At 35.2% G+C, this 25,614-nt stretch overlaps 1 protein-coding gene across 5 annotated transcripts in view; it reads left to right on the forward strand.

The window, feature by feature from the left end:
• Nucleotides 1–25,614, forward strand: part of LOC149776440 (solute carrier family 35 member F5-like) — an 80,746-nt gene that overhangs the window by 14,729 nt on the left and 40,403 nt on the right. For all 5 annotated transcript variants that reach the window (XM_089940854.1, XM_089940852.1, XM_089940856.1 and 2 more), the window contains 4 exons: nt 3,717–3,779; nt 11,060–11,129; nt 14,469–14,537; nt 23,044–23,180. In XM_089940854.1, the coding sequence (XP_089796980.1) occupies nt 3,717–3,779; nt 11,060–11,129; nt 14,469–14,537; nt 23,044–23,180 (339 nt within the window). The remainder of the gene's footprint in view (nt 1–3,716; nt 3,780–11,059; nt 11,130–14,468; nt 14,538–23,043; nt 23,181–25,614) is intronic.

Genomic DNA, 25,614 nt, shown 5'->3' on the forward strand with positions numbered 1-25,614 from the left:
TAGAACTGTTGATGCCTTTAGATGAATTCCTTGACAAATTCATTAATACTCATGACAACAGCGTGACATTACGAGGACCAGAGCAAGGTTTTGTACTCACAGGAATGGAAGAAGTAGTTTACACATGGTAGTCGTTTTCAGTGACAGATAAAAATGACATGATCACATATGCCAAAGTCTCTTAGGTCAAACATTATCTTACATCTCAGTGTTTAACATCAAATAATCTTAACACATTAAATGGACAATGTTTGTGCATGCAAAACTCCATTCACAATACCATTAAGGTGATACAATATAGTGAACTTCATCATGTTTTTCTGACTTTGTTTCATGTTTATACATTATCATTATTAGAATTACTATTGGAAAAGAAATGTAGTTCTTAATAGTGCCTAGTATTTTGGTTTTTTGATGTAGGTATTACAATCAATATATATATATATATATATATATATATATATATATATATATATATATATATGTGCATCGCTTCAGTGGCCTAAGTGGGTAGCATGTCTACCTCGGATGTTTGAGGTCATGGGTTCAAGTCATACTAAACACTTTCGTGCTAGCAACTGTCTTACTTGGCATTCAGCATTAAGAAGTTAGCGTTAGGACTGGTCGGCCTGGTGTCAGGATAATGTGACTGGTTGGACATGATGCTACATGTCTGCGGCATGATTCCCCAGTGCTAGACATCACTATAAACTACACACTATAGACATGGTAGCAATATGACTGGACAATTGTTAAAGCTATGTTGAGAATCCAAAATACACACTCTTTCATACTTCTCCCCATTCTCCTTTGAATATATTCTCTGATCACATTAACATTAGGGAATATAAGCATGCTGCTAAAAGACAAAATTCATCTTTTCTGTCTTTATCATATAAACAAAGGGAAATAATTCTTGCCCATTACATTTCCTACCACCACTAGATTTTGCAGTTTTTAAGCTACACTTCTGTACCCAACATAGTCTGGAATAAGCCTCCCATTTAATCCTGATCTTTCATGTGTGAAATTCATGCCATCAATTCACAATTTTATTTTTATTTTGATTATTATTGATTCGTAAACAGTTACTATTAATTATTTTAAATTTGCATATTTTGTTAAATTTATCACTTTCTCAAATGTTGTCATTTTAGTCTGCATGGTACACACACTATCATTGATGCATGTTGACTTTCAAGTCTTCATACATTCTGTTTACAACAGGTGTTATTTAGTGAATTGTTAACGCACTGACGTGTTAAATTTATTGCTTCTATTATCCTTTAAGAAACATATTTAAATGCAGTAAATGCAGGGGAATACAACTCACAAATTCTGCCTGGCATGTACCATTTGTACCCCTTCTTCATCTTGCAGCACGTGCAGTTTGTGGTCCAAGGACACCTGGTCATCTGTACTGCATAAATCAGAAGAAAAAAAACAAAGAAAAGCATGCATGATCAGTAATGTACTAAGTTGTGGTCTGAATAAGTTGTGAGCCTTGGGGGTGGTGGTGAACGCAACTGGACCATAACTCTCACCCACCCCCAAGTCTTAGTACTGAAATTGTATTTAATACAGCAAAAAGGGGTCACAGTTGCAAGATAAATCTGATAGCCCTGGTCAGATGGGACAAGTCCTGGGTCAATGATCAGTTCACATTAGTGATAGACCTACCCAGAATGATTAATCATCTCAAACAACCATGGTCACGGGTGTTTCACCCTGCCCTAACCAAGATTTCCTTAGTGCTTGGTTCTTCAGAGGACTGCCTTGCAAGAGAAAGAATTTACACCTTAGGTGGTGGAAAGAATAAAAAGGCCCTCCTCTCAGAAGGCTTATGAATGACATATTTTTATGGACTAGTGTACAGTCAATAACATCAACCCTTTTAGTACTTTAATCCCGTAACTAGCCGACTCTTTTGCTCAAATTCTGTGAGGAGTTAAAGTTGGCAGCTACCACTCCATGATATATGACATATTGAAGCACCATTGCGGAAGAGATTTTGGTCATTATAAATATGACAGACCTACTAGCCAATTTTGATTTGCATCGACCAAAATGTCTCACCCTTTTCCAGAATAGAAAGAAGAAAATGGAATACTAACATGGCTTAGCTCAGAGAAGTTTGAGCCATTAGCCTGGACCTTGTCAAAGCTGTTATTATACAAAAACTAGATCTTGATAGCTTTGGCTCTGGTTTGCAGGATGAGCAAGTTACATGCCCTTTCTGCCAATCCAAACTATCTTAAGTTCAGATTTTGGTGATCATCATGACATCCATGCTTTGTGGCCAAGAACCGGTTACCATAAGTGGGCAGTCAGAGAATCATATGTACATCATAACAATCAGTCTTTGTGGCCAAGAACTGGTTACCATCAGTGGACAATCAGAGAATCATATGTACATTATAACAATCAGTCTTTGTGGCCAAGAACCAGTTACCATCAATGGGTAATCAGAGAATCATATGTACATTATAACAATCAGTCTTTGTAGCCAAGAACTGGTTACCATCAGTGGGCAATCAGAGAATCATATGTACATCATAACAATCAGTCTTTGTGGCCAAGAACTGGTTACCATCAGTGGGCAATCAGAGAGTCATGCACATCATGACAATGAGGCTTTGTGGCCAAGGACCAGTTACCATCAGTCATATGCTCCCTCTTGTCTAATGATATGTCAAGAGTAGCAGCCACTACTGTCCATGCTCTGAAACACTACTTAAAGCACATAGAGACAAGCAATGACTCTCCTAGTGAGGGTGGGAAAGCAGGATATTAGGTCTGACTTTGTGGGTTATATACTTAGATGTCTCAAAAGATCCAGGTTGCCAAATGAGGATTTCAGGTCATGAAATTCATAGTCTCACATTTGAATACAGTGTTTCAGTGAGACATCATTGAAGCTATTAGCTGGCATGCAGAGTCAACCGTTATCTCAAGAATTAAGCTTTACAGAGAGAAAATCTAAATCTGGTCTGTCCAGTGGCTGTGGGCCAGATGACCACCAGGCATAATTAAATCAACACAGCCTCATAGCTTTGCTAGATTTGCCTGTGAATTTTGAAGATTTAAATAATCATCATGTTAACCTGATATAACGGTCATGGATCACACAACTCTTAGCTCCCTTTAGCTGGCTGGATTTAGCTCCCTTTAGCTTAAGGTAATATCTGGGATGGGTGGATTTTGTGAGGTATTATGATTGAGTAAGTATTCTCAAAGAAATATATTTTACTTGGAAAAATTGGTTTCTTTCAAAGATGAATAGGTGAGGTATAGGTAGGATGCTTTGCATTCCCTCCACATTTTCTCCAAATGTAAATATGACTGGTGAATGTATTCAGAGCAGAAAACAAATTTATAATAAGTTATGTTTATCCAAGAATAATTACTCAATCATATTACTTGAAGACCTCTCCCAACCAGTCCACTATGTAAAACTGGTGGCACCTAGTGGTGGTAAGGAGATTAATTGGCAAGAGTAATTGCCCATTATCTGTATGATATCTCTAAAATTAGTTGTAAAATTCAAAATAATTTGATTTAATTTCATATATTTTACTGGGACAATAATTAAGGAGCATCTCTTGATATTGGCATTTTTTTTCTCACAAAAAAGATATGATCTTTAAAGATGTTTATTAGTGGGTCATGTTGTATACATTGTATCCCAAGTTATGCACTGCATGTTTACATTTCAGAAGGCCATAATCATGAATCCCTGTCAACAGAGTGAAACAGACGGAGAACAAGAGAAATTCATGGTAAGCTACTATATATAACTGCTTATAAGATGAGTTCAACTGCAGACTGCACAGACCCAGGCAGACAGGTGATAGATCAGAAGAGCTAATTGGATGACCTGTTGTCCATCATCCACCACAGTGGCCATCTTGAAAGTCTTACTGCAACTCTTCCAAGATGGATAGTTATATCAGTATGGGGTTTTCACCAAATGACTTCTTCTAATATCGAGTTGGACCTAAATTAAAATGTTGCCATTCTGACATCCACTAAAGCTGCTGTATTGAAAATATTGTTATCACTACTTCTCAGTGGAAAGTCATAGTGATATGAGGTTCTTCCAGTAGACTTCTTATGATATCTAGTTGGTTCTAGATTAAAATGGTGCCAATCAACCTCAGATATGTCTGCCATTTTGATAACCTGAAAATCATGTTATCACTGTTCCTATTGAGATGGCTTATACTGAATTGAGATGACTCATACTGAATTGTGATGACTCATACTGAATTGAGATGACTCATACTGAATTGAGATGACACATACTAAATTGAGATGACTCATACTAAATTGATCCTAAATCAAACTGGTGCTGGTCTTGCATCCAGTATGGCTGCCATATCAATTAATTTAAAATTCTTGATATTGCAAAACAAAAACTATCAGGATTGATTTCAGCTATCAGCATTTAAATAGTATAAAAGACCTTGTCTTGAATTGATGGAAATTCATTTTTGCCAGTAGAAAATCAGTCTGTTTTGTGGGAGTCTTGTTTTCAGCAGCATCCAGTCAGTGAAGCAGTAGATACCATTTCAGCTGGCTAAAACTGCCAAGGGTTGATGTGCAACAAAATGGATCAATGACTCTTTTTCTGGCAAAGATGAAACACACTGAACTGTGTCCAAAAATATTTTTGCACAGGTTTCTTGGCACAAACCTTCTTATACACATTTTTTGCATGTTTCTTGGCAAATAGCTTTTTTATTTGTTATCTGAAAGTCATAAAAAAGTATCAGTGAGAAAGTTTTATTCAGAACAACTGCCATCTTCTGATTAAAGGCCCCATCTTAATAGAATGTATGTCATTGATAAAAATAATGTTGCACATTTTCAGAATTATTTTAATTTAGGTGTTGCTCTAAAGTTGGCACGCATCAAATCAATAGTAGTTGATTTGTATCTTATATATGTGCTCCCAAAATTGAATTGATTGAGTTTATATTTTTTAAATTTTATTACATAATGAAAAATTGTTTTCCAGCATTATATGGATGAATGTTATGATTCTATGCTTTATATGGAATTACTAAGGTGTCTAAGTAATTAAGATGTATGGCTTCTTTTAACTTTAATTTTGCTTTTTATTCCTTCTCTCTCACACACATGTATGCACACACACACACATGTTACCTTGTCACTTGTTCTCTTGTCTGTCTCCTCTCACTGATGGAAATCATCAAATTCTAAGAGGGAAACAGTTTATACCTTTCTTCATTTGATTCATTTTGAATAATAATCATTAATCTTGCACATGGTATGTAATGAACCCTAACACCTTAACCACTGAGCCATTGCACATGGTATGTAATGTACCCTAACACCTTAACCACTGAGCCATTGCACATGGTATGTAATGTATCCTAACACCTTAACCACTGAGCCATTGCAGCTTCAATGGGTGTGAATGGTAATGTTTGCATTCACATACTGATGTGTGTCAAATACACTGGCAAGGAATGTTATGCATACTTGCACCTCTTATAAGAGTTATTGCCCTTGTTCACATGTACGATATAAATTTTATGAATGCAACTACTCTTAAAGAATTTAGATGATTGCTTTGAAGCTTTGTTCATATTGTGGTCAATGTCAGAAGATATGCGTGTTGACTAATCATTGTATTTGTGTCCTTTCTTAGCTTTACTGGTCATAGACAAGAGATCTGAGTCCAAAATGGTGTGTATCAGCCATTTTTTGTTGTAGCTCTTGATTCTTTTCAATTTATCCATTTTTCCATAACAAGATAATTCTGTTGTATTGAAAATACATGCTGAGAAAGACTATCAAAAGTATTCTTTCTCAGTATTGTAGACTTGAAAATATTAATTGTTACTCTTAATCGGGTCACTTCTGCCTAGCACACAATGCAACTCCAGCTTGTAAACATCTGCCATATTTGATTTGAGGGATAACAGAAGGTAAAAGATGTTCCAATACTTTCCCTTGCCTTTCTTTATCACCCTTACCCTCATTATTGACCAATATGCACCTGAATCAATATCATATGCACTTGAACCATATCTGGGACCAAGAACCTTCAAGTTGAATCTGCATTAAAGCCTGTGACACATGTGATGTATAGTATTAAAAAGAGTGTATTGGTATGCCATATGCCATGTTCAAAGCCCTCTTCAATCTAGGCTTGGAATGTATTCATTGTTGCATGCCAGATGCCATTTTCAAAACCCTCTTCAGTGTAAGTTTGGAATGAATTCAATGTGGCTCACTATATATCATCTTCAAAGCCCTATCCAATGTAAGCTGGGGATGTCTTCATTGTGGCATGAAAGATGCCATGTTCAAAACTCCAGCATAAACTGAGAATGTTTTCATTGTGGCTTTCCAGATTCTATGTACAAAGCCCTCTCCAATGTAAGCTGGGAATATATTCAGTGTGGTTTGTCAAATTGCATCCAAGTAGACAACGAGATGAGATTTAGCAACCCAGCTGCTATTACATCTCAACACAAGCAGTGGAGTACCTCCACAACACATGGTTACACCAGACCTAGACCTAGACAGAAGCATAAAATTCAGCAGGTCTTCTGCTAACCTCCATCCATAACTGATCTAGACCGCCTGATCTAGAATGCCTTTCTGAACAGGTTGATGGTGCACCAACATGGGTCACTGAATTTTCCTCAAATCTACTTGATTTGTTCTTCACAAATAGTAAAACATAATCAACACATGTGATGTAATAACAAAAATTGCTGACCATGAGGCAGTTTACATACCACTACCATATTGCTACTCCTAAGCTACTGTGGAGAGGACATTTCCATGATAATTTCTTGAGTCATACATTAATTAGGGATGCTCATTAATCCACAATGATTGGAACTTTCTTGTACATTTTGTAGCATTGTACTTTACACACACATTCATCCCTTGGTCTCTATGGTCTTAAATGAATGTTACTCAGAGAGCCACTATGGTTTCCAAAGCAGCCATCTTGAAAATCTAGTTACTGATATTCTTCTTAAATGGATGGTCATATCATAAGGTTATAATGCCAAGTTGGCCCTAAATGACAGTGATCTGATCTGACATTCATTCTAGTCTAGCCTAGCTCTTACAAAATATCAAACCACTCCAGGGGGCTCGTGGTTAGAGTGTCCGACTTGGATGCATGAGGTTATGGGTTAAATCCCCAGCTGAGTCATACCAAAGACTTACAAAAATGGTACTAACAGCTTCCTCGCATGGCACTCAGAATTAAGAGGTTAGTGTTAGGACTGGTTGGCCTGGTATCAGGATAATGTTAGTGGGTGGGACATCGTGCTACATGATGCCCCAGTGCTAGACATCACTATAAACTGTCACAATGCAGACATCGTAGCAATATGACTGAAAAATTGTTAAAGTTATGTTAAAAATCCAAATCACACAACACTGACATTCAACATGACCACCATGTCAGCCATCATGAAAATCTTGTTGCTACACCTCGTAACAAGAAAGTTGTTGTCATTGTTGTAGGAATCATATTGATATAGGATTTTCACCTTAAGACTTCATATGATGTCTAGTTGGTCCAAAATGAATACTGTGCCACTCTGATGGCAACTATGGCTACAGTGGTGTCCATTTTGAAAATCTTGTTGTCCCTGCTCCTGCTGAAGATATGGTCATATCAAAATGGGTCATCAGTTAAAGACTCTTTGTGATATATAGTTGGTCCATAATGAAAATGGTGCTGATCTGATACAGCCCCATCTTGAAAATCTTGTTATTGCTATTCCTTCTGAATGGAGAGGCCTGTTGACATTGGGGTTTTCACTAGATGACTTCTCCACTAATAATGATGTCTAATTGGTCCAAATGAAAATGGTGTCACTCTGATATCTAATATGGCCACCACAGTTATACAATATTACCACTATAGTGACTATCATAAAAATCTTATTACTACTGCTCTGAAATGGAAAGTCAGTTTGACATGCAGTTTTCTGCAAAAGAGTTAATAATGGTGTCTGGTTGGTCCTAAATATTATTTTTTCTTTTCCTCCAAAATTAATGTTTATATCAACATGGGGTTTTCAGCAGCAGACTTCTTATGATACCTAGTTGTTTTTAATGAAAATGACATCAGTCATTAATCATAAATGGTGCCAATCATAAACCCAATATGGGTGCCATGACGGCTGTCATGAAAATTTTCTTTCTCTACTCACCCTGAATGGATGGTCATATTGAAATGTGTTATTTACCAAAATACTGCAAATAATGTCTTTTCAGGATTTTACATATTTTTTTTGCTATATGTTTTTACTTCTAAGTCGAACATTTTATTAATGAAAATTTGATTCATGTAGAGTAGGGGTCGTATATTCCATTTTTGTGCAGGTCCTAACAACCAGTATTTGTATTATAGCTTGTGCTTTATTGTATAAGTACTGTTTGTAATTAATGCAGTAAAAATATTAATTTGATTTGTAATTTCCTTTTGCACCAGCCAGAGCAAATTCCCAAGTTATATTTCCAAAATTATCTGCCAGTGCATATGGGCCGATAAGCCTTTGGCTTATAAAAGGCGGCACTGATTTTGTTTCTAATTTGACAATCCTTTTGATTGAGCTGCAAATTTGATACTTGCTTAGTGCCAAGTAGAGTCCAAAAACTCCCTGTGTATCTTGGCTTTAATCCATTAGCTTGTAAAGCCAGCACCCACATGACAAACTATTGATCAAGTTGCAAATTTGATACTTGTTTGGTGCCAAGAAATATAGAGTGGTTATTTGAACTCCCTGTGATCTTGCCAGGCAAATGGCACCTGTTCATTTGCACCCTGACTTGCAAAATACACCCTGACTTACAGGAGGGTCAAAGAGAAATTAGCATTTTGCAGTCCTAAAAAGAGGAGGGTTTAACTTACTGTATATTAGAGTTGACTTGTCAAGTATATATAGTATACACATTTTAAACAATTTTGACATCATTATATTTAATATCTATAGGTTACAGCATTTGTATAGGAAAATATTAACAAGTTTTATTCTGAATAATACTGCACAACCTTTGGGAGTGAAGTATTAGTCTGAAAAAATGAGTTGATATTTTCCCATACAAATGCTGTAAACTTTTTATTATAGAATCATTTCATTTTTTCTACCTAGTAAGGCTTAATAATAAAGGAATAAACTACAAGAAACAAAGTAATTGAATTTATGCTGTATTTCAGATTAAATGTACAACCGTAGATTCATCAATACACAGTAACAATATTAATGCGCACATAGCACCTACCAGTAACCTTATTATTAAAAAATTCTCATTTTGGTCTAATTAAACTTAAAATTTATTGTCATATTTGAATGAATGCACATTGAAAAAACTTCTGCAGTTCTGGAATGGATAGATTTTGTTTTCCTGTTGATCCAACTCAATTCTGCTTTTCTGCTTATGATGGACTGGAGTTATTGTGTCATTTTGGTGCAGTAAAGAGAATGTGATTTCCCTTGGAAATGTAGTTAAAATTAAAGTACAGTTTCAGTGTGTATCACATTTTCCTGAAATGGGTGATGTTATTCAGATTTGCAGAGCTAAGAAAGTACATTTTGAAGAAATTCAGGATGCATAAATATATTTATTACCATTCTTATTGCCAGCTAACGAAGACATATGTTTATACCCTGTCACTTGCCTGTTGGAGGAACCCCAGCTATGACATTTATTATGCAGTGCATGTCTGTTGCAAGCCTAACATTGTATCAAAATAGTTAAATGAGGAAAATTGCAAAGCAGCTGTTGTGTGACAGTCCATTTAGCCAGTGGAAATAATACTTTTTCATCATCTTGGCTTATTGCCTCTGAGGCTCATAGTTTCCTACCAAAACCTTTAGCTGCATTTTTTTCTTCTTGAATCTCTGATAGATATATGTTAGCCCTTGGACTCAGTATTCTTTTCTGTGCTATTTTTATGTACCCCAGAGAGCACTGGTAATAGTTTGAACTATTCCATTGACGAAAAGTTTCAAACTGTTTAAATGATCAGAATGGGATTTTCAGTTATTGCGTCTTTCAAGTTTGTTGTAGACATTGCAAATATAATGTTCATTCATTTGCTTCGTTGAAAGTTTCTCATCTGTGGCTCAGTAAACTCGTCTATATCGTTCACTTTATCATCTCTACTTTCAAATAGATGAAACAGCTTCTTTAGTTCATTCACAAACAAATCTAATACACTAAAACCTAAAATGTTTACAACATCAGTGTACATGGCATGTTTACAAAGTAGTTCCTGTACACTATACTATTTTCAAACGCATGTGTCATGCAGTATGAAGGTGTTCAGTATTGTAAAATACTGCATGATTTAACATTGTTGTTGTTGTAGGGTTTAACGCCATTTTTCAGCACATGCTAGGCTATACATGGCGGCCAGTATTAATGGTGGAGGAAGAACCCGGGAAAACCCCGGAAAGAACCACTGACCCACGAGAAGCTACTGGCAAGCTTTCTCACATACCCACATTAGCTGAAGATTTAACATTGTAAGGTTAATGGAGGAAAAAAAGGAACAAATAGTAATTTATATTGTTGTACTCAAGTTTGCATTTATTAAGATGAAAATGTTTGTGCAACTGAATTTTATATTTGTTTAGCTTGACATTTTGTTGGCACTACTTAGCCACTTTTGTGGTGAGGTGCTGTAATACACTACATACTTACATACTTAAAATGATATTGGTGCCAATCTGATGTCCAGTACTGCCACCACAGCAGCTAATTTGAAAATCTTGTTATTGCTGAAGAATATCAGAGATGTTCTCAACAGTCAGCAGTGAAAATGAAGAAATGGTCTAATCTTTAATTCATGGATTTTCATTTTTGCCCATTAGAGCATTATTCCCTTCAAGGGACTCTTGTTTTAACTATAGACTCTTCTCCATAATGGGGTAGGAATGGGAAGTGGGAGGTGCATGTGTATATTTATATGAGCAAATTGTTCAACATTAATGAGTTTAGTGATTTCAGTTTATTTTAAATTAATATATATTATTTATTGAATCTTTAGGGTGATCCTGTTTATGTCCCACTGAAATATGAGGACAAAAGCAGTGACACAGAGTGTGAAGAAACTCTAAGTAAGTAAATGTCTGCTTATTTCAGTTTTTCTCAAAGCATAGTTGTCATTTGTTATAACATTTGTGTTGTGCACCATACATATTGGGTTAGAAAAATTACCAGATGCATGGTTGCCAATGTATCAGTTTTTAAATTCATAATTTCTGTTAGGTATTTTTTACCTGTTCAATCCTGTTTGGGGTTTGGGATATTTTCTGCAGTGGCTATAGAACATTAGATCATTTTCTGAGTCATGCTCTAATTAGGGACACTAATTAATCCATGATGATTGGAACTTTTTTGCATATTTTTAGCATCATACTGGCTAATTTTCTTCAAAACAGGTTCATTAGATTTGTTGTGGAAATCTGCCTACATAAAACTCATTCTTAAACTACATCAGCAATATTGAAAGATACACTGTTCACAATGGTCTATTTATAGTCACAATAAAATGATTTATTTTATCAATTTAGGGGGCGCTCACCAGTTAATATGTGCTTTTGAGAGAGTAACGTATGTAAGGTGAAGTAGTTCGCATTTAAAACATGCACAGTGGAGAGAATGTTGGCATACCTGTGTGGTACATTAATGTAATGTGGATGATATTTTTTTGGATATTGTACTTTTGGAAATTTTACATGATTAGCAGTGTGCTTAACACTGCTAACTAAAATGACTGCTCCCTTGTGTTAAAAAATCAGCCTGAATTAGTCTAAAGTACACTATACATAGCTGCTATTAAAATAGGGAAAATAAATTTTGCCAGACTAGACAATACCAGCTTCTGAAAGTACAAAGAATGAATTACCAAATATATAAAATGTAAAAAAAATTATCAGCTCATTTTTATACAGTTTACCTCTGAAGTTCAGGAAGTGAAAATGACCAAGTAGAGCTAGCACTATTTTGAAAGGTGCACATCTGAAGTAAGGCCAAGCTGTATATTCTATAATCCATAGTACACCCATCAATCATGCACCAAAATAAAGGGAATTAAAGGTTCTTTGAATTAAACCTAAGATATACAAGGTCTTTTTTAAATAGCCAGTATAACCAGTGCGGAAAGCCGGGGAAATTCTTTTTCTTTAAAATCCTAACCCTATGCAAAATACAAAACTGTAGAGCACCACCTTACTTAGCATTTATCATCTAGTCACCTTAAAATTAGAGATATGCAGCAAAATCTTTGACAAGCCAACTTTTGAGAATGAACTGGTAACACTTACTTTTATCTACTGAATATTTTGCCAAATAGTAAATATCAGTCTCCTTTAAATATCACTTATACAACTGATCATAAACACTGCTTTTGTGTGATACATTTTCATTATATTGATAACTTTTTTAATGAAACCTTGGGGCCTAATTGTTTGAGACAAGTGCTTTTCACTTCCAAATACAAACGACAGAAATCTGATGAGTTATGATATAAACAATTATCACCTACTCACGTTGAAATGGTGACATGCATCAACACATTCTCTGAGAAGCTGATTGTTTTGCAAGCTCACAAACCCCTTGAGGATTGGTTAAGAATTGAAAGTCTGTGAATCCTGGATATATAAAAATATTATGATTAAAATGTGCCTGGTAATTTGAAGTATGAAGATTTATTTGTCAAAACTTTCTTTAAATGATAAATATTCACATCATTGAGTCTGCACAAGAAAATGTGAGCACATTGACTACATCTTAGGAAAGACAGACTGACCTTGACACTAACTACATCATAGAAAAGACAGATTGACCTTGATACTGACTACATCATAGGAAAGACAGACTGGCCTTGATACTGACTACATCATAGGAAAGACAGACTGACCTTGACACTGACTACATCATAGGAAAGACAGACTGACCTTGATACTGACTACATCATAGGAAAGACAGACTGACCTTGACACTGACTATAACATAGGAAAGACATACTAACCTTGACACTGACTGCATCATAGGAAAGACAGACTGACCTTGATACTGACTACATCATAGGAAAGACAGACTGAACTTGACACTGACTACATCATAGGAAAGACAGACTGACCTTGATACTGACTACATCATAGGAAAGACAGACTGACCTTGACACTGACTACATCATAGGAAAGACATACTGACTACATCATAGGAAGGACACACAATGACAGCATATATTGTTAAAATAAAGGATTGATAGCTCAGAGAACATTGACTTGGTATTACTACAAAAATGGTGCTGATATATGTACCATGATGAGATCACAGGGTAAAATATTTGCAGAACATAAGGCATTATGAACTGAATACAACCCCCTTTCTCTGTCTACCTGTCTTTCTTAAATATTGGACTTGCTTTGTAAAATGGAAGTGGCCTGAACAGAATTTGAGCTTGTCCCAGGAGTTGGGCAGTGAATTTATATAGCCCTTAGGCATTATGCTCAATGGCTCTGATGGACAGCAAGTACTGTTTAGAGACCCACCAAACCAGGCAGCTTGAGAAACAAAAGATGGAAGGAAAACATGGATTAAGTTTAAGCAGCATGTATAATTCTATGTAAGTAGAGTCAGCTCTTTATATATCACTTTGTTTATTGTACATAAAGCCACCAATAAAAGAAAATATAACTTCTCAACATTTACATGTAAGATATGAAAGATGTATAGATTTAGTGCCTGCTAAAAGATATGTGGATGCATTTATATGTTTATGTACATCAAATCACAGAAATAGTTGCAGCCTTTGACTGTGACAACTGCCTACACTTAGCAGGAAATCGCTATACATGTGACATTTATATAGGATGAGGGAAAGAAGTAAATGTGCTCATTGTGACAAGTAAATATGCCCATTGTGACAAGTAAATGTGTTCATTGTGACAAGTAAATGTGTTCTTTGTGACAGGTAAATGTGTTCATTGTGACAAGTAAATGTGTTCTTTGTGACACGTAAATGTGTTCATTGTGACAAGTAAATGTGTTCATTGTGACAAGTAAATGTGTTTTTTTTCTGACAAGTAAATGTGTTCTTTGTGACAAGTAAATGTGTTCATTATGACAAGTAAATGTGTTCATTGTGACAAGTAAATGTGTTCTTTGTGACAAGTAAATGTGTTCATTGTGATAAGTAAATGTGTTCATTGTGACAAGTAAATGTGTTCTTTGTGACAAGCAAATGTGTTCATTGTGACAAGTAAATGTGTTCATTGTGACAAGTAAATGTGTTCATTGTGAGCAGTTGACCTTTATATGCAGGAGACCGCTAATACTTATTTTATTATACTAACTCATAATTTTTGTTTTCAAAAGTCATGTAGCCATATTAATGTGTTTTTGTGAGAGAAAAAATTCCTTCTTCAATCTTTGCATTTTTTCTGCAGGTATTCAGGAAAAGAATAGAGTTCGAGCAGTTAGGTTTAATAACCTTTCTGAAGTAAGGCAGCTTTCAGGTAGGAACATGTCAGTCATATACCTTTAAACCCGTCTAAAATGTGTAGATAACTGATCTCATGTGTTGTACCGTATATTGTAACATTTTTGTGTGAATTTATTTGAATGACTCTATTAAGACGTATCCATAAAATTTGAACATTAACAAATATTTTTTTTTCATGACATGGTTGGTAAAATTAGTATAGTGTTATACTTTTTACTAGTTCACCCCATGTATGAATTAAAATATTTGCAAAGTCGAACCTAATACCAGTAACAACCATAAAACACCTTGCAGAAATTACAGTTACTTGAAAAAAATTGCAGATTTCTAGCATGAATTTCAATTATACTTCTACCTTTAATGGACATACTTTTCCATCATGTACATTACCTGATCATTTACACTAGGACGTGGGGCCCCGAGTGGTCTAAAGCACTCACCGTTATGGATCATTGCCATCTCACCTCTGTCTGCATAGGTTCGAGTCGCGGGTTCGGCCTATGTTGGTATGTGAGAAAGCTTGCCAGTAGCTTCTCGTGGGTTGGTGGTTCTTTCCGGGGTTTTTCCGGGTTCTTCCTCCACCATTAATACTGGCTGCCATGTATAGCCTATCGTGTGCTGAAAAATGGCGTTAAACCCTACAACAACAACAACAACAACACTAGGATATCTTTCTGCTAGGATATCTTTCTGCTACCTCTAAATCAATCCCTCCAGGAAAGGTAATACATGTCTTTCTGTCTATATATTATACAGGGAAAGGGAAGTAACTATTTTAGGTTAACTGCCCTTTCTACCTACTAGGTGACCTCCATTATACTCAGATGTGCCAGTTGTTACTTTGCTGCCATATGCTAAGTTGCCCTACAGTCTGTCCAGTTACAATTTATATAATTTTTAACTTAAATTTATTCATCCACATTTCTTTTTCAGGGGAGAAGTATTAAGTCAAAATGTTGTTTTACATTGTACATACAATAATTTTGTAAAGATCAGTGAATTTATTAATATTTTTGCAGTTAATATACCCTTTTTTGTCGCATGTAATTTGAATCAGTAACATTCAATTTCAATGGAGACATTTGTGGGCACTGTACTTATCAACTATTCCACTTTTAAGTCATTTCAGTTACACAGTTTGTATTATTTCATTTATATATATTTTTTGTATGGACTTGGTCATTCCTCTTCTTCATGACACAGATGACAACCATGTGTGAGAACTGTGAATGATTTAAGGTCATAGAGGATGGACACAAGACATGTATGCTTGCAATTGTTCCTTGGCACATGCATTTAATTTGTGTGAAAATACTTATTTATTCTTGCATTTTCAAAAAGCAACTCAATGATGCTTAGCTCTACCCCATGTCAGATCCATTGATTTGCCTCAGGTGGGGATGTTGAGATGTCCTATCCATCCCTTAGGCACATGCAGAAACATACTGTACTGTGAAGACATTATAATTGTTGATTAATTTTATGGGTGATTCTGAGATGCATTCTTCTCCCCATGAAGACACAAAATAGTGCCCCAGTATACTGTAGCCATGAATACAGTTGTCGCATGGGTGATATCAAGATACCCTTTCCACTCTCCTATGACCGGTGAGATGGCCATACTGGCAGGTATATCTGGTGAGGTGGTACTGACCATACTGCACCAGCTGATTGGGACACAAGGTATATACCATCTTTGGTACGTTGTTCTGACTGCCAAGCAACCAGTCCAGTCTCATGCATGAGGTATATACATTTACAGTTATCAGGAGTTTGTTATCTTCGACTGGAAGGTTGTCTGTCTTGTTGACCACACTGACCATTCCTACAAAATTTGTATTTAACAGCATTACTTTTGAAGCCTTCTGACCAAGCCAAATTAACCCTGCTTGGACTGGTATTCCATAATGTTATCACTACTGACGGTATTCTTAAGGTGTTGCATATATCTATACTTTTGGCAACTCTTGGTACATGATTGTGTCTATATTATTTGTAGTTTTTATTCATGACGATAAATCGTAACGATCATCTGTAGTTTAGATATTAGTTATTTAACTTTTGTATATACGTATAAAATTCTGTTTTAAGATATTGAGTGTGGATTGCATAGGATCTAAATAGTTGTTGATCTTGGTGTTTACAATGATAAATAATATTAATAATAAGACCTGTTTATAAGTTTGCTGTTTCCAATTGGACAGGTTGGTCAGGTGGGTTCTTAGGAGAAGCAAGTTGTTTCCCATTGGATGGGTTAGATTACATAAATATGATTTTGTGATATTAGAGAAAGTAGTAAGATCTGTCATGTGGGGTATATTCCAACATATAGTCGTAAGAGACTCTTGAAGGTGCACATAAGGAGAGAACTGAGCAATCAGATTCATTCCTATTTTGTTTCATATGCTTAAATCAGTCTGCAGATGTGTTTAATGTTGTATTTAGATATTATTTGAGAGGAAACATTTGTTTAGAATATTCATTGGACCTAATAGACGTTGCTCATTGGACTAGAACATTATTCTGGGACTATTTTGAATTATTCAAAGGAGTTCTGGACAGTATGATTGTGATACATGCATTCAGTGATCTGAAATTTATTTGGAACATTCAATTCTTTAGGAATTGAATCAGACTTTTTTAGGATTATGTTTGGATTCAATTCATAATACTGTAAATTCCTCTTACATTTTCATTTTATAACTATAATTAAGATTAATTGTTAAATTTTACAAAACTTTTTAGTTTTGCTTCTTTCTGTTACTTAGTTTGTGACCATAGAGTCGTAACAGCATATTAAAAAAAAAACATTTGGCAAAAGGATGATGCATGTTGATGCTTCATCATCATTTCCCATTGAAGAAGGTGATGAAACAGATATGCCTGAACATGCTAATTCGACAATGGAACAGATGGAATTTAGTTAATGGTAGTGATAGAGGAAATCTATTGGATTTTGTCTCCATCAGAATGTCACCATCCACCTTAAATCCATTCTACCTGCAAGGTCTATGCCTTGGTAGATGTAGACGATGATGACACTTTGTCATTCAGAATACTCCAATAATGGTTCAAGATTGCAAACTTTAGCAACATCTCTTACTTACCTTGTCAGTGTTTCCCTTTATGCACATTTGTGCATCAGAAATGCACACTGGAGAGAATTGACATGCACACATTTTGTTGCTATACATATTTTTTTTATACAGAGGATTTGCATAATGTGATATGGATTTATTTAGTATCCAATGCTTTGGATGAGGGATGGCATCATGTATACTTTGAGCATAGGTAATGTCTGGTTCCCTGTTTTGTATGCTCCCTGCCTTGCACTCTGCAATATGGAGCATACAAAACAGGGAACCAGACTAGCATAGGCAATGTTATAACAGAGTAGCTTCCCCTAATCTCGTGAGCTCTCACACAATTTCTATTGAACTCAGCAAGATGTCGTCCAGATGTTTATCCTCAATGCTTGTTGCACTAAAATGTGATCTCTAGATTAAAATGATTAGCTCTAAGAATCATTAGCCAAGAAAGTGAAAGAAGCAGAACACAAAAGAGTAACTGTGGATCTAACTTTAATGAAAAATATAGAAAATAATTTCTTTGACTGGAATACAGCCCATCCATTGGGATTACCAGTGTGACTTCTGATTGCGTGATTGTGAAGACTGCAAAATTGAATAATCCTTTCATGACAGGGTTTAAGAATTTTAAGAAGTCTATCCTTGTTTGTCACAAGATATCTGGAGAACACATTATCACCCAAGACATTCACAACAAAGAAATCGGAAAACTTGCAGAGACAAATGCATTATTTGGATTACAAGGTCAAGGGGTCATTGCAGATTTTGTTGGTTTTTAACTTTGCTGCAATAAAAGAAAGATCTAAAAGTTCAAGTGTAACTTAATAAAGTGAAGATGAATCATTAGCCTCTTTGATTTTTGGATAAATGTGTTCTAGGATGAAGTACAATGAAACCAATGATAGTACACATTTTATGACGCAGTAAATTAACTGCCATTTGGTTAAAAAGATTTATTTGGCTTTTTGTATTGGCTTATATGTAATGTGTTGGCCTATAATATTGCTGCAAATAGATTATAAGGAGACTGTTAAAAGTACGACTTTAAACTAAAAGAACAATGAACTAATAAAATAATCTTTGGACATTGCATTTGTGTGTTAATTGTGTGTGTTTTGGTTTATTTTTATTTTGAGAGAGAGAGAGAGAATGTTGTGCAAGTTGCAATATCCTATTTCAAGCTAACGTAATTTGTCATTACATATTTGACCCCCACATTTTTTATTTGACCCCTCAGTTCTGACACCAAGGGTTTTTCTTTACCCCCAATTTTACATTCCTGGGGGGATATACTGCCTTGTCTAGATGTTGATAAAATGCATAGACCCGTCTTCATTGCCATGTCAGATTTAGCCAGGAACATTGTCAACTTTCTCCCTGCTTGACTTTGTGCATCTAATTATTTTTTCATCTAGCTGAAAGGCTTCTAATGATCATTTCTGTTTTTCCATGCATTTTTTTTTTTTTTTATTTTGGTTCTCCACTTCTGTTAGGGGATCAAATCAAGGAAGGGAGAAAGCAAGCGCACATGACTTGCCCTTTATTTTTCAGCACAGTCTACTGTCTCTGCATGACCCTGTTAAGGAACATACATGAGGAAGGGCAATTGCTGTATGAGAATTCACAGTGGCAGTTCTCAGCAACAACAGGTCATATGGTCCTATTTTTACAGGCAGGCAGGTCAGGGAGAGGGAGGAACAATTTCTCCCTCTCCAGGCCTTCTGTCAGTTGTGATTGATACATCAACCAACCCGAGTTTTTAATACAGATTAAATTTTCATCTTTCTCTTAAATGAATCAAAGGTAAAGCTGATGCTTTGTAGAAAGTATCAAACAAGACATTGTTAGGTGAGAAAGTTTCTTACAGCCTTCTCATTGTCAGGGTGGACCTGTTACAATGCCAAATTACAACTGGACCTGTGATGGTCAGTGGCATATGGATTGTACAAGAAAAAAGCTCTTTATATGAGCCTCTTAGAAATGAAAGCCATTCTCAGTAAAGTCTACACCTGGTAAAACATATCCATGGAAACACAGCCTTGATTATAATAACAGACACTTCGGTTGTGGTGAAGAACTTCTGCAAAGGGGGAAGCAGCCATCAGACCTTTGCCTCACAGGAGGGGAATACCTTTATTGGTACTACCAATATCAATTAATTATCAAGTTCAACATTACTGGCCAGCTCAATGCCCTGGCTGACTCGTAATCAAGGGAGGACAACTTGTTCACACAGAGTTTTCCATCTGATGCTTGAGATTTCATTTTCATTTTTCCTTGATCCCAGAAGCATGGTCTGTACCATCCCTTTTAATCAGCTGGGACGTAATGTGGACACACACCTTTCATCCATCAGTTTTACTTATGAAGCTAATTAAGAAATGAGGGGCACAGACTGCTATAACTCTGATTTCCCCACTAAGATGAAGCATCCAGGATCAACAGTTGGCTAGGGAATATCATGTGGTGTCAATGACTGGTATCACATCTGAAACATCAGATCACTCACAGCATCTTTCTTTCTCTTTTTCTTGAAGACAAGAAGTTAGCCCTTATTACTGTCGAGAAATAGGGTTCCATGATATGATATGTTCAGGCTTCATGGAATCAATGATTTTGGCCTCAGCAAGTTAATCTCTGACTTACAGTCCAATTTTAACATTTCCAAACTATGCTCATTTACCAGTAGAATATTTTCCTGGGTTTTTACAGGTCAGACTCCTCTAAGTTTGATCATCATTTCCCCAGAAGCAGCTTTGATTTTCAGTTTATGATAACACTAACTTCAATTAAGAGTTTAACGGTGTTTTTTCTGAGTTTATCGTGGTATAAACTGTCAGTTGCTGACTCACACAGCAAAAAACGCCAGAAATAGGTGAAAGCTGCCAAAATAGGCAAAAGCTACCCTAAAATATTCCTCTTTATAATTGAAATATCAATTATTAGTTATGTTAAACTCTTATAACTGAAATTTCAATTATTATTTATGTTATTTTGTTTGCATCATTAAAAAACAGAAATCTTAATTGAGTGTAGTAATACATGTTTGGGGTTTTCTGTTACGTAGCTATTTATAGCATATGGAATTGTCCTGCTTGATCATAATAAGGTCATCATAATACCAGTCCTTCAACGACTGGAAGCCAAATTTATTCAATTATTTTTTTAAAAATTGTTAGAATGTTCTTTTCCTTAAATGCTTACTTCGTGTCTGCCTTAACTGGCAGTGTTTATCTTATGCTGTACATGTGACCCTATTTATGGAAGTGGGTATTCTTAGAAAAGTAGTTCTCATTACAGTTCATACAGAAATAAATGCAATTCATTTTGATCACATGGTAACATTCTGACCAATGGAAATGTTACTTTCCTTTACCAGCTACTGGCATTGCAATTAGCATACAGTATCTGTGGACTCAAACTACATGCAGTTCTGTTCTGATGGTTCATTTATTCTAATGACACAACCTGGTAACTTCCTAAGAACAGCTTGCTGTCACTTGTCAACCAATAATAACTATTAATTACATCTCCTTGATTAGTCTGTCAAGAGAACCAAAGCTGCAGGACACAGATATGACCTGAAATGTACAAACAGTATCTGCATGAACTGTTAAAGACTATTCCAACCTCTGAAGGCAGGAATGCAAAATATAACCCGACAAGCACTAGCCACTTAACTAATGGAAGTTATTAAATCAGTATACTCTTACCTCTCACAGGATCAGGTAGACAGTGAAGATTTCAGCTCATGGGTAACTTCCATGTAATGCAGAGTTAGCTGACCAGCATGCCATCTCTAGCTTCCATTTGCATAAAATGGCCTCATTAATGAAAAAACTGAATCTTGTTGGCTTAATTCTAGTTGCACACATACTGACCACATCCCATAATGACCACCCTCCATTCATGAAAGCACAACTTTTAACCCATAGATGAATTTGCCCCATGATGGATTCACCTGGGACACTTTTTATGCAGAGACAATAATCAAGTTCAGAATCCCACAGGTATAAACAAATTGTCTCTTGTTGTGCTAAACTAACATACATTCATCCTTTTAGTAGAGCAATCATGGTCGTACTGTGTGACATTGTTAGTGTAGGATGCTTATCATTTTGTTCTAATGTAATGAGATTGGGTAATGTATTTGAAGAGAAAGAAAACTTGATAGTAAATTATGTTTCTCCAATAATGCTTTCCTGATCACATTACAATTAATTCATCCCAGCCTTAACCACAGTGCAAGCATCCTTTATGAATTTTCTCAAGTAAAAACACTAGCACATCTGGGTACAGCATTGGCCACCTGGTGGGTAGAAAGGGGAGTTAACCGTTAGTTACTTCCCATCGTCTAGACAATCTGTGAACAGAAAGCCATTTTTCTTCTTTCTGGGAGGGCTGGATTCAAAGGTTGCAGAAAGTTATCCTGCTGTAATGTGAGCATGTAAGAACTATTGGATAGACACAATTTACTTTAAAAAATTGCTTTCTATCCGTTCTGTATAACTAAGCTTATATTTTTTTCTAGAAAACTGGAAGGATATGTCCATTAGACTATGTTGAAATGGACTTAAATGTTTCAAATATCATTTATATGTGCCACAATAATACATTATTAGAAGGTGTTTCATTTTTAATTTACTAAAATGGATCCATATGGTACACAAGTTATTCTGTCATTAGCATAGTATCTGATATAACTTTCTGGTGCCAGTTTTTCTTGTTTTGAATTTGACAGAGACACATATGTGCCAGTGCTTGGTCAGCTTTAAACTTCTCTAACGTGTCCAGAAATGGTCTGTGGATTTTGTTATTTGACAAAATTGTCAAAATATCTACCGAATATACTCACTTATAAGTAAAATCCAACTGCAAAACAACATAGATCCTTATCTGCCTTTTGTATAATGCACTGGCAGATCTTGGTCTATTTTCTTTGTTCTACTTATTACTCCTAACAGATTGCATTGACTCTGATTGGCCATTGCATTTTGCGATATCAGATCTGCATCTGTACAGTTTGCAGTTGACTTACAAGCAGGTATATGCACTGTATCAGGTACAATCTTTACATTTGATCAGAACCAAATACATTTAAGAAATTGGTGATAACATTCAAAAGCAAATTTTATCCATGACTTCTTTCTGTTAGATTACATTTTAAAATTATTATGACTAAAAAGGGGAATCTGAAACATAGTTTTGCTTTATAAGGTGTATTATAAGTTACCATATATACTTGCTATAATGCACTGGCAGATCAGGGTCTATAGTTTTTGTTCTACTGATTACTCCTAACACACTGCATAAACCCAGATCTGCAGTTGTATTATGCAGTGGCAGATCTTGGTGTGTGCAGTTTGCAGTTGGCTCGATGTATAAGCAAGTATATATGGTAGGATTAATGTTCATAATATTTCTATCCAGATGAGCATGCAGAGGATGCAGCTATTGCCAGACTTTCCTTTGCTGCCTCATTGAGGGCGGAGGAAGCAAGGATTAGAGCTTTAAGTAAATTCTCAGTCAAACAAGTTGCCAAGTTAGCCTTCTTGTTTTGTATTATGGTAAGTTTCATAGTATCTATTAATATTTGCATACAAATGCAGGTCCTCCGATTAATAATTTTCCTGTTATGCAAGACATATGTTTTAATTACAGTATGCTTCCTAAGCAGGGCATATATTTTATAATTATATAATATTTCCTATGCTAGACATATATGCTACAAGTATATAATATTTCCTTTGCAAGAAATGTTATAATTACATAATATTTCCTATTTAAGACATATATGTTATAATTATATAAAACTTCCTTTGCAGGATATGTTATAATTGTATAATACCTCCTTTGCAAGACATATCATAATTGTGTTACACTTTCTTTGCAAGACATGCCAATTGTATAATACTTCCTATGCAAGACATAACAAGTGTAATTTTGTAATACTTCCTTTGCAAGACATACCTAGTATATTTGTGTAATACTTCTTTGCAAGACATACCAAGTGTAATTTTGTAATACTTCCTTTGCAAGACATACCTAGTATATTTGTGTAATACTTCTTTGCAAGACATACCAAGTGTAATTTTGTAATACTTCCTTTGCAAGACATAGTATATTTGTGTAGTACTTCTTTGCAAGACATACCAAGTGTAATTATATAATACTTCCTTTGCAAGATATACCTAGTATATTTGTGTAATACTTCTTTGCAAGACATTCCAAGTGTAATTATATAATACTTCCTTTGCAAGACATACCTAGTAAACAGTAATACCTCGTGCATTCGCGTTTCTGGATTCGCAAAATTTTCATTGGTACCCTCTACGTACATGTTTTCTTTATTTTATTGAATTGTACCTTCGTTATATGACTTCTGTGACATATGAAGTTTACCTAGTTTACCTTCCTGACAATGACAGAGAAGACATCAGTCATTAAGTTTACAGTCCCATTCATTACTTGGTTTTACCTTACTGTGAGTGCAAAAGAAAACGGCAGCCAATGAATTAGTATAGGGGTAATATTAGTATACATGTACCGTACTGTAAATGCGCTAGTGTGGCAAATACCCATTAGGCAATACTGTACTCTATTTTTACGTCAACCATTTATTTCTCTTTTTAAGGGTAATGTATTAAGCTAACTTTTACATGAAATTAAAGTGCTTTGGGAGCATGATTTGGGTCATATTTAGGGTTTAAACCCTAGAAATAAGCATTTATTAGCATTTTTAGTGACTCGTACCAAACATTCACGATTCCTCCTGATCTGCAACTGGTTCTGGAACCTAACCTCGCGAATGTTCGAGGTATTACTGTATTTGCATAATACTTCCTTTGCAAGACACACCAGGTATAATTGTGTAATACTTCCTATGCAAGACATACCTAGTATATTTGTATAATACTTCCTTTGCAAGACATACCAAGTGTATTTATTTAATACTTTCTTTGCAAGACTTACCAAGTATTATTTTATATACTTACAATGCAAGAAATACCAAGTATAATTGTATATACTTCCTTTGTAAGACATACCAAGTATATTTGTATAATAATTCCAATGCAATACATACTGTGTATAGTTGTGTAATACTTCCAATGCAAAACATACCTAACATAATTGTATAATATATCCAATGCAAAACATACATGGTATAATTATATAAAATATCAGATGCAAGACATGCCTAGAATAATTGTATAATACTTCCAATGCAAGACATACTTTGTATAATTGTATAATACTTCCAATGCAAGACATACCTACAATAACTATATAATATATCCAATGCAAAACATCCTGGTATATTTGTATAATATATCCAATGCAAGACATACCTGGTATATTTGTATAATATATCCAATGCAAGACATACCTGGTATATTTGTATAATATATCTAATGCAAAACATACCTGGTATATTTGTATAATATATCCAATGCAAGAGATACATTTTAATTATATAATACTTAAATACAGGAATGTTTGTTTGGGTCAGCTTTAAAAAAAACAACAAAAAACTGCCATCTGCAACATGGATGGATTGCATGCATAAACTGAGCTAAGTCCAAAACTAACTTGAGTGTGAAATATGCAGTAGGTCACAGTGACCTCATATGGTTAAAACATTTTAGTACATTTTATGATGTATCTTCATGTATTGTTACTTGACACTGGAGGTTAAGGTATCTGATATAATAAGCTAAACGTGGTCCAAGTCTTCATTACAGATAGACCAACCAATGGACATCATCAGTCTATAAAGTGCGAGTTTGTTTTCCATCCATTGAATGAATTTAGAGAAATCCTTTTACAGTCTGATGGTTTTGTTTGTCAGACAGCCTGCCCTTGGATCCAATAAATGCTTGCTTTTTGTTAGGGGGACAATGGAAAGTACATCAAGATGCCATAAACAAGGAATCTTTCTTAAAACTATTCAATTATTTTTTTTTATCAACTTCTAACTTCTGTTTTGATTTGATTCAATGG

Source organism: Sinohyriopsis cumingii, chromosome 18 (genome assembly GCF_028554795.1).
Source record: "Sinohyriopsis cumingii isolate HCF-2022 chromosome 18, ASM2855479v2, whole genome shotgun sequence".
In the NCBI taxonomy this organism is placed as follows: Eukaryota; Metazoa; Mollusca; class Bivalvia; order Unionida; family Unionidae; genus Sinohyriopsis; species Sinohyriopsis cumingii.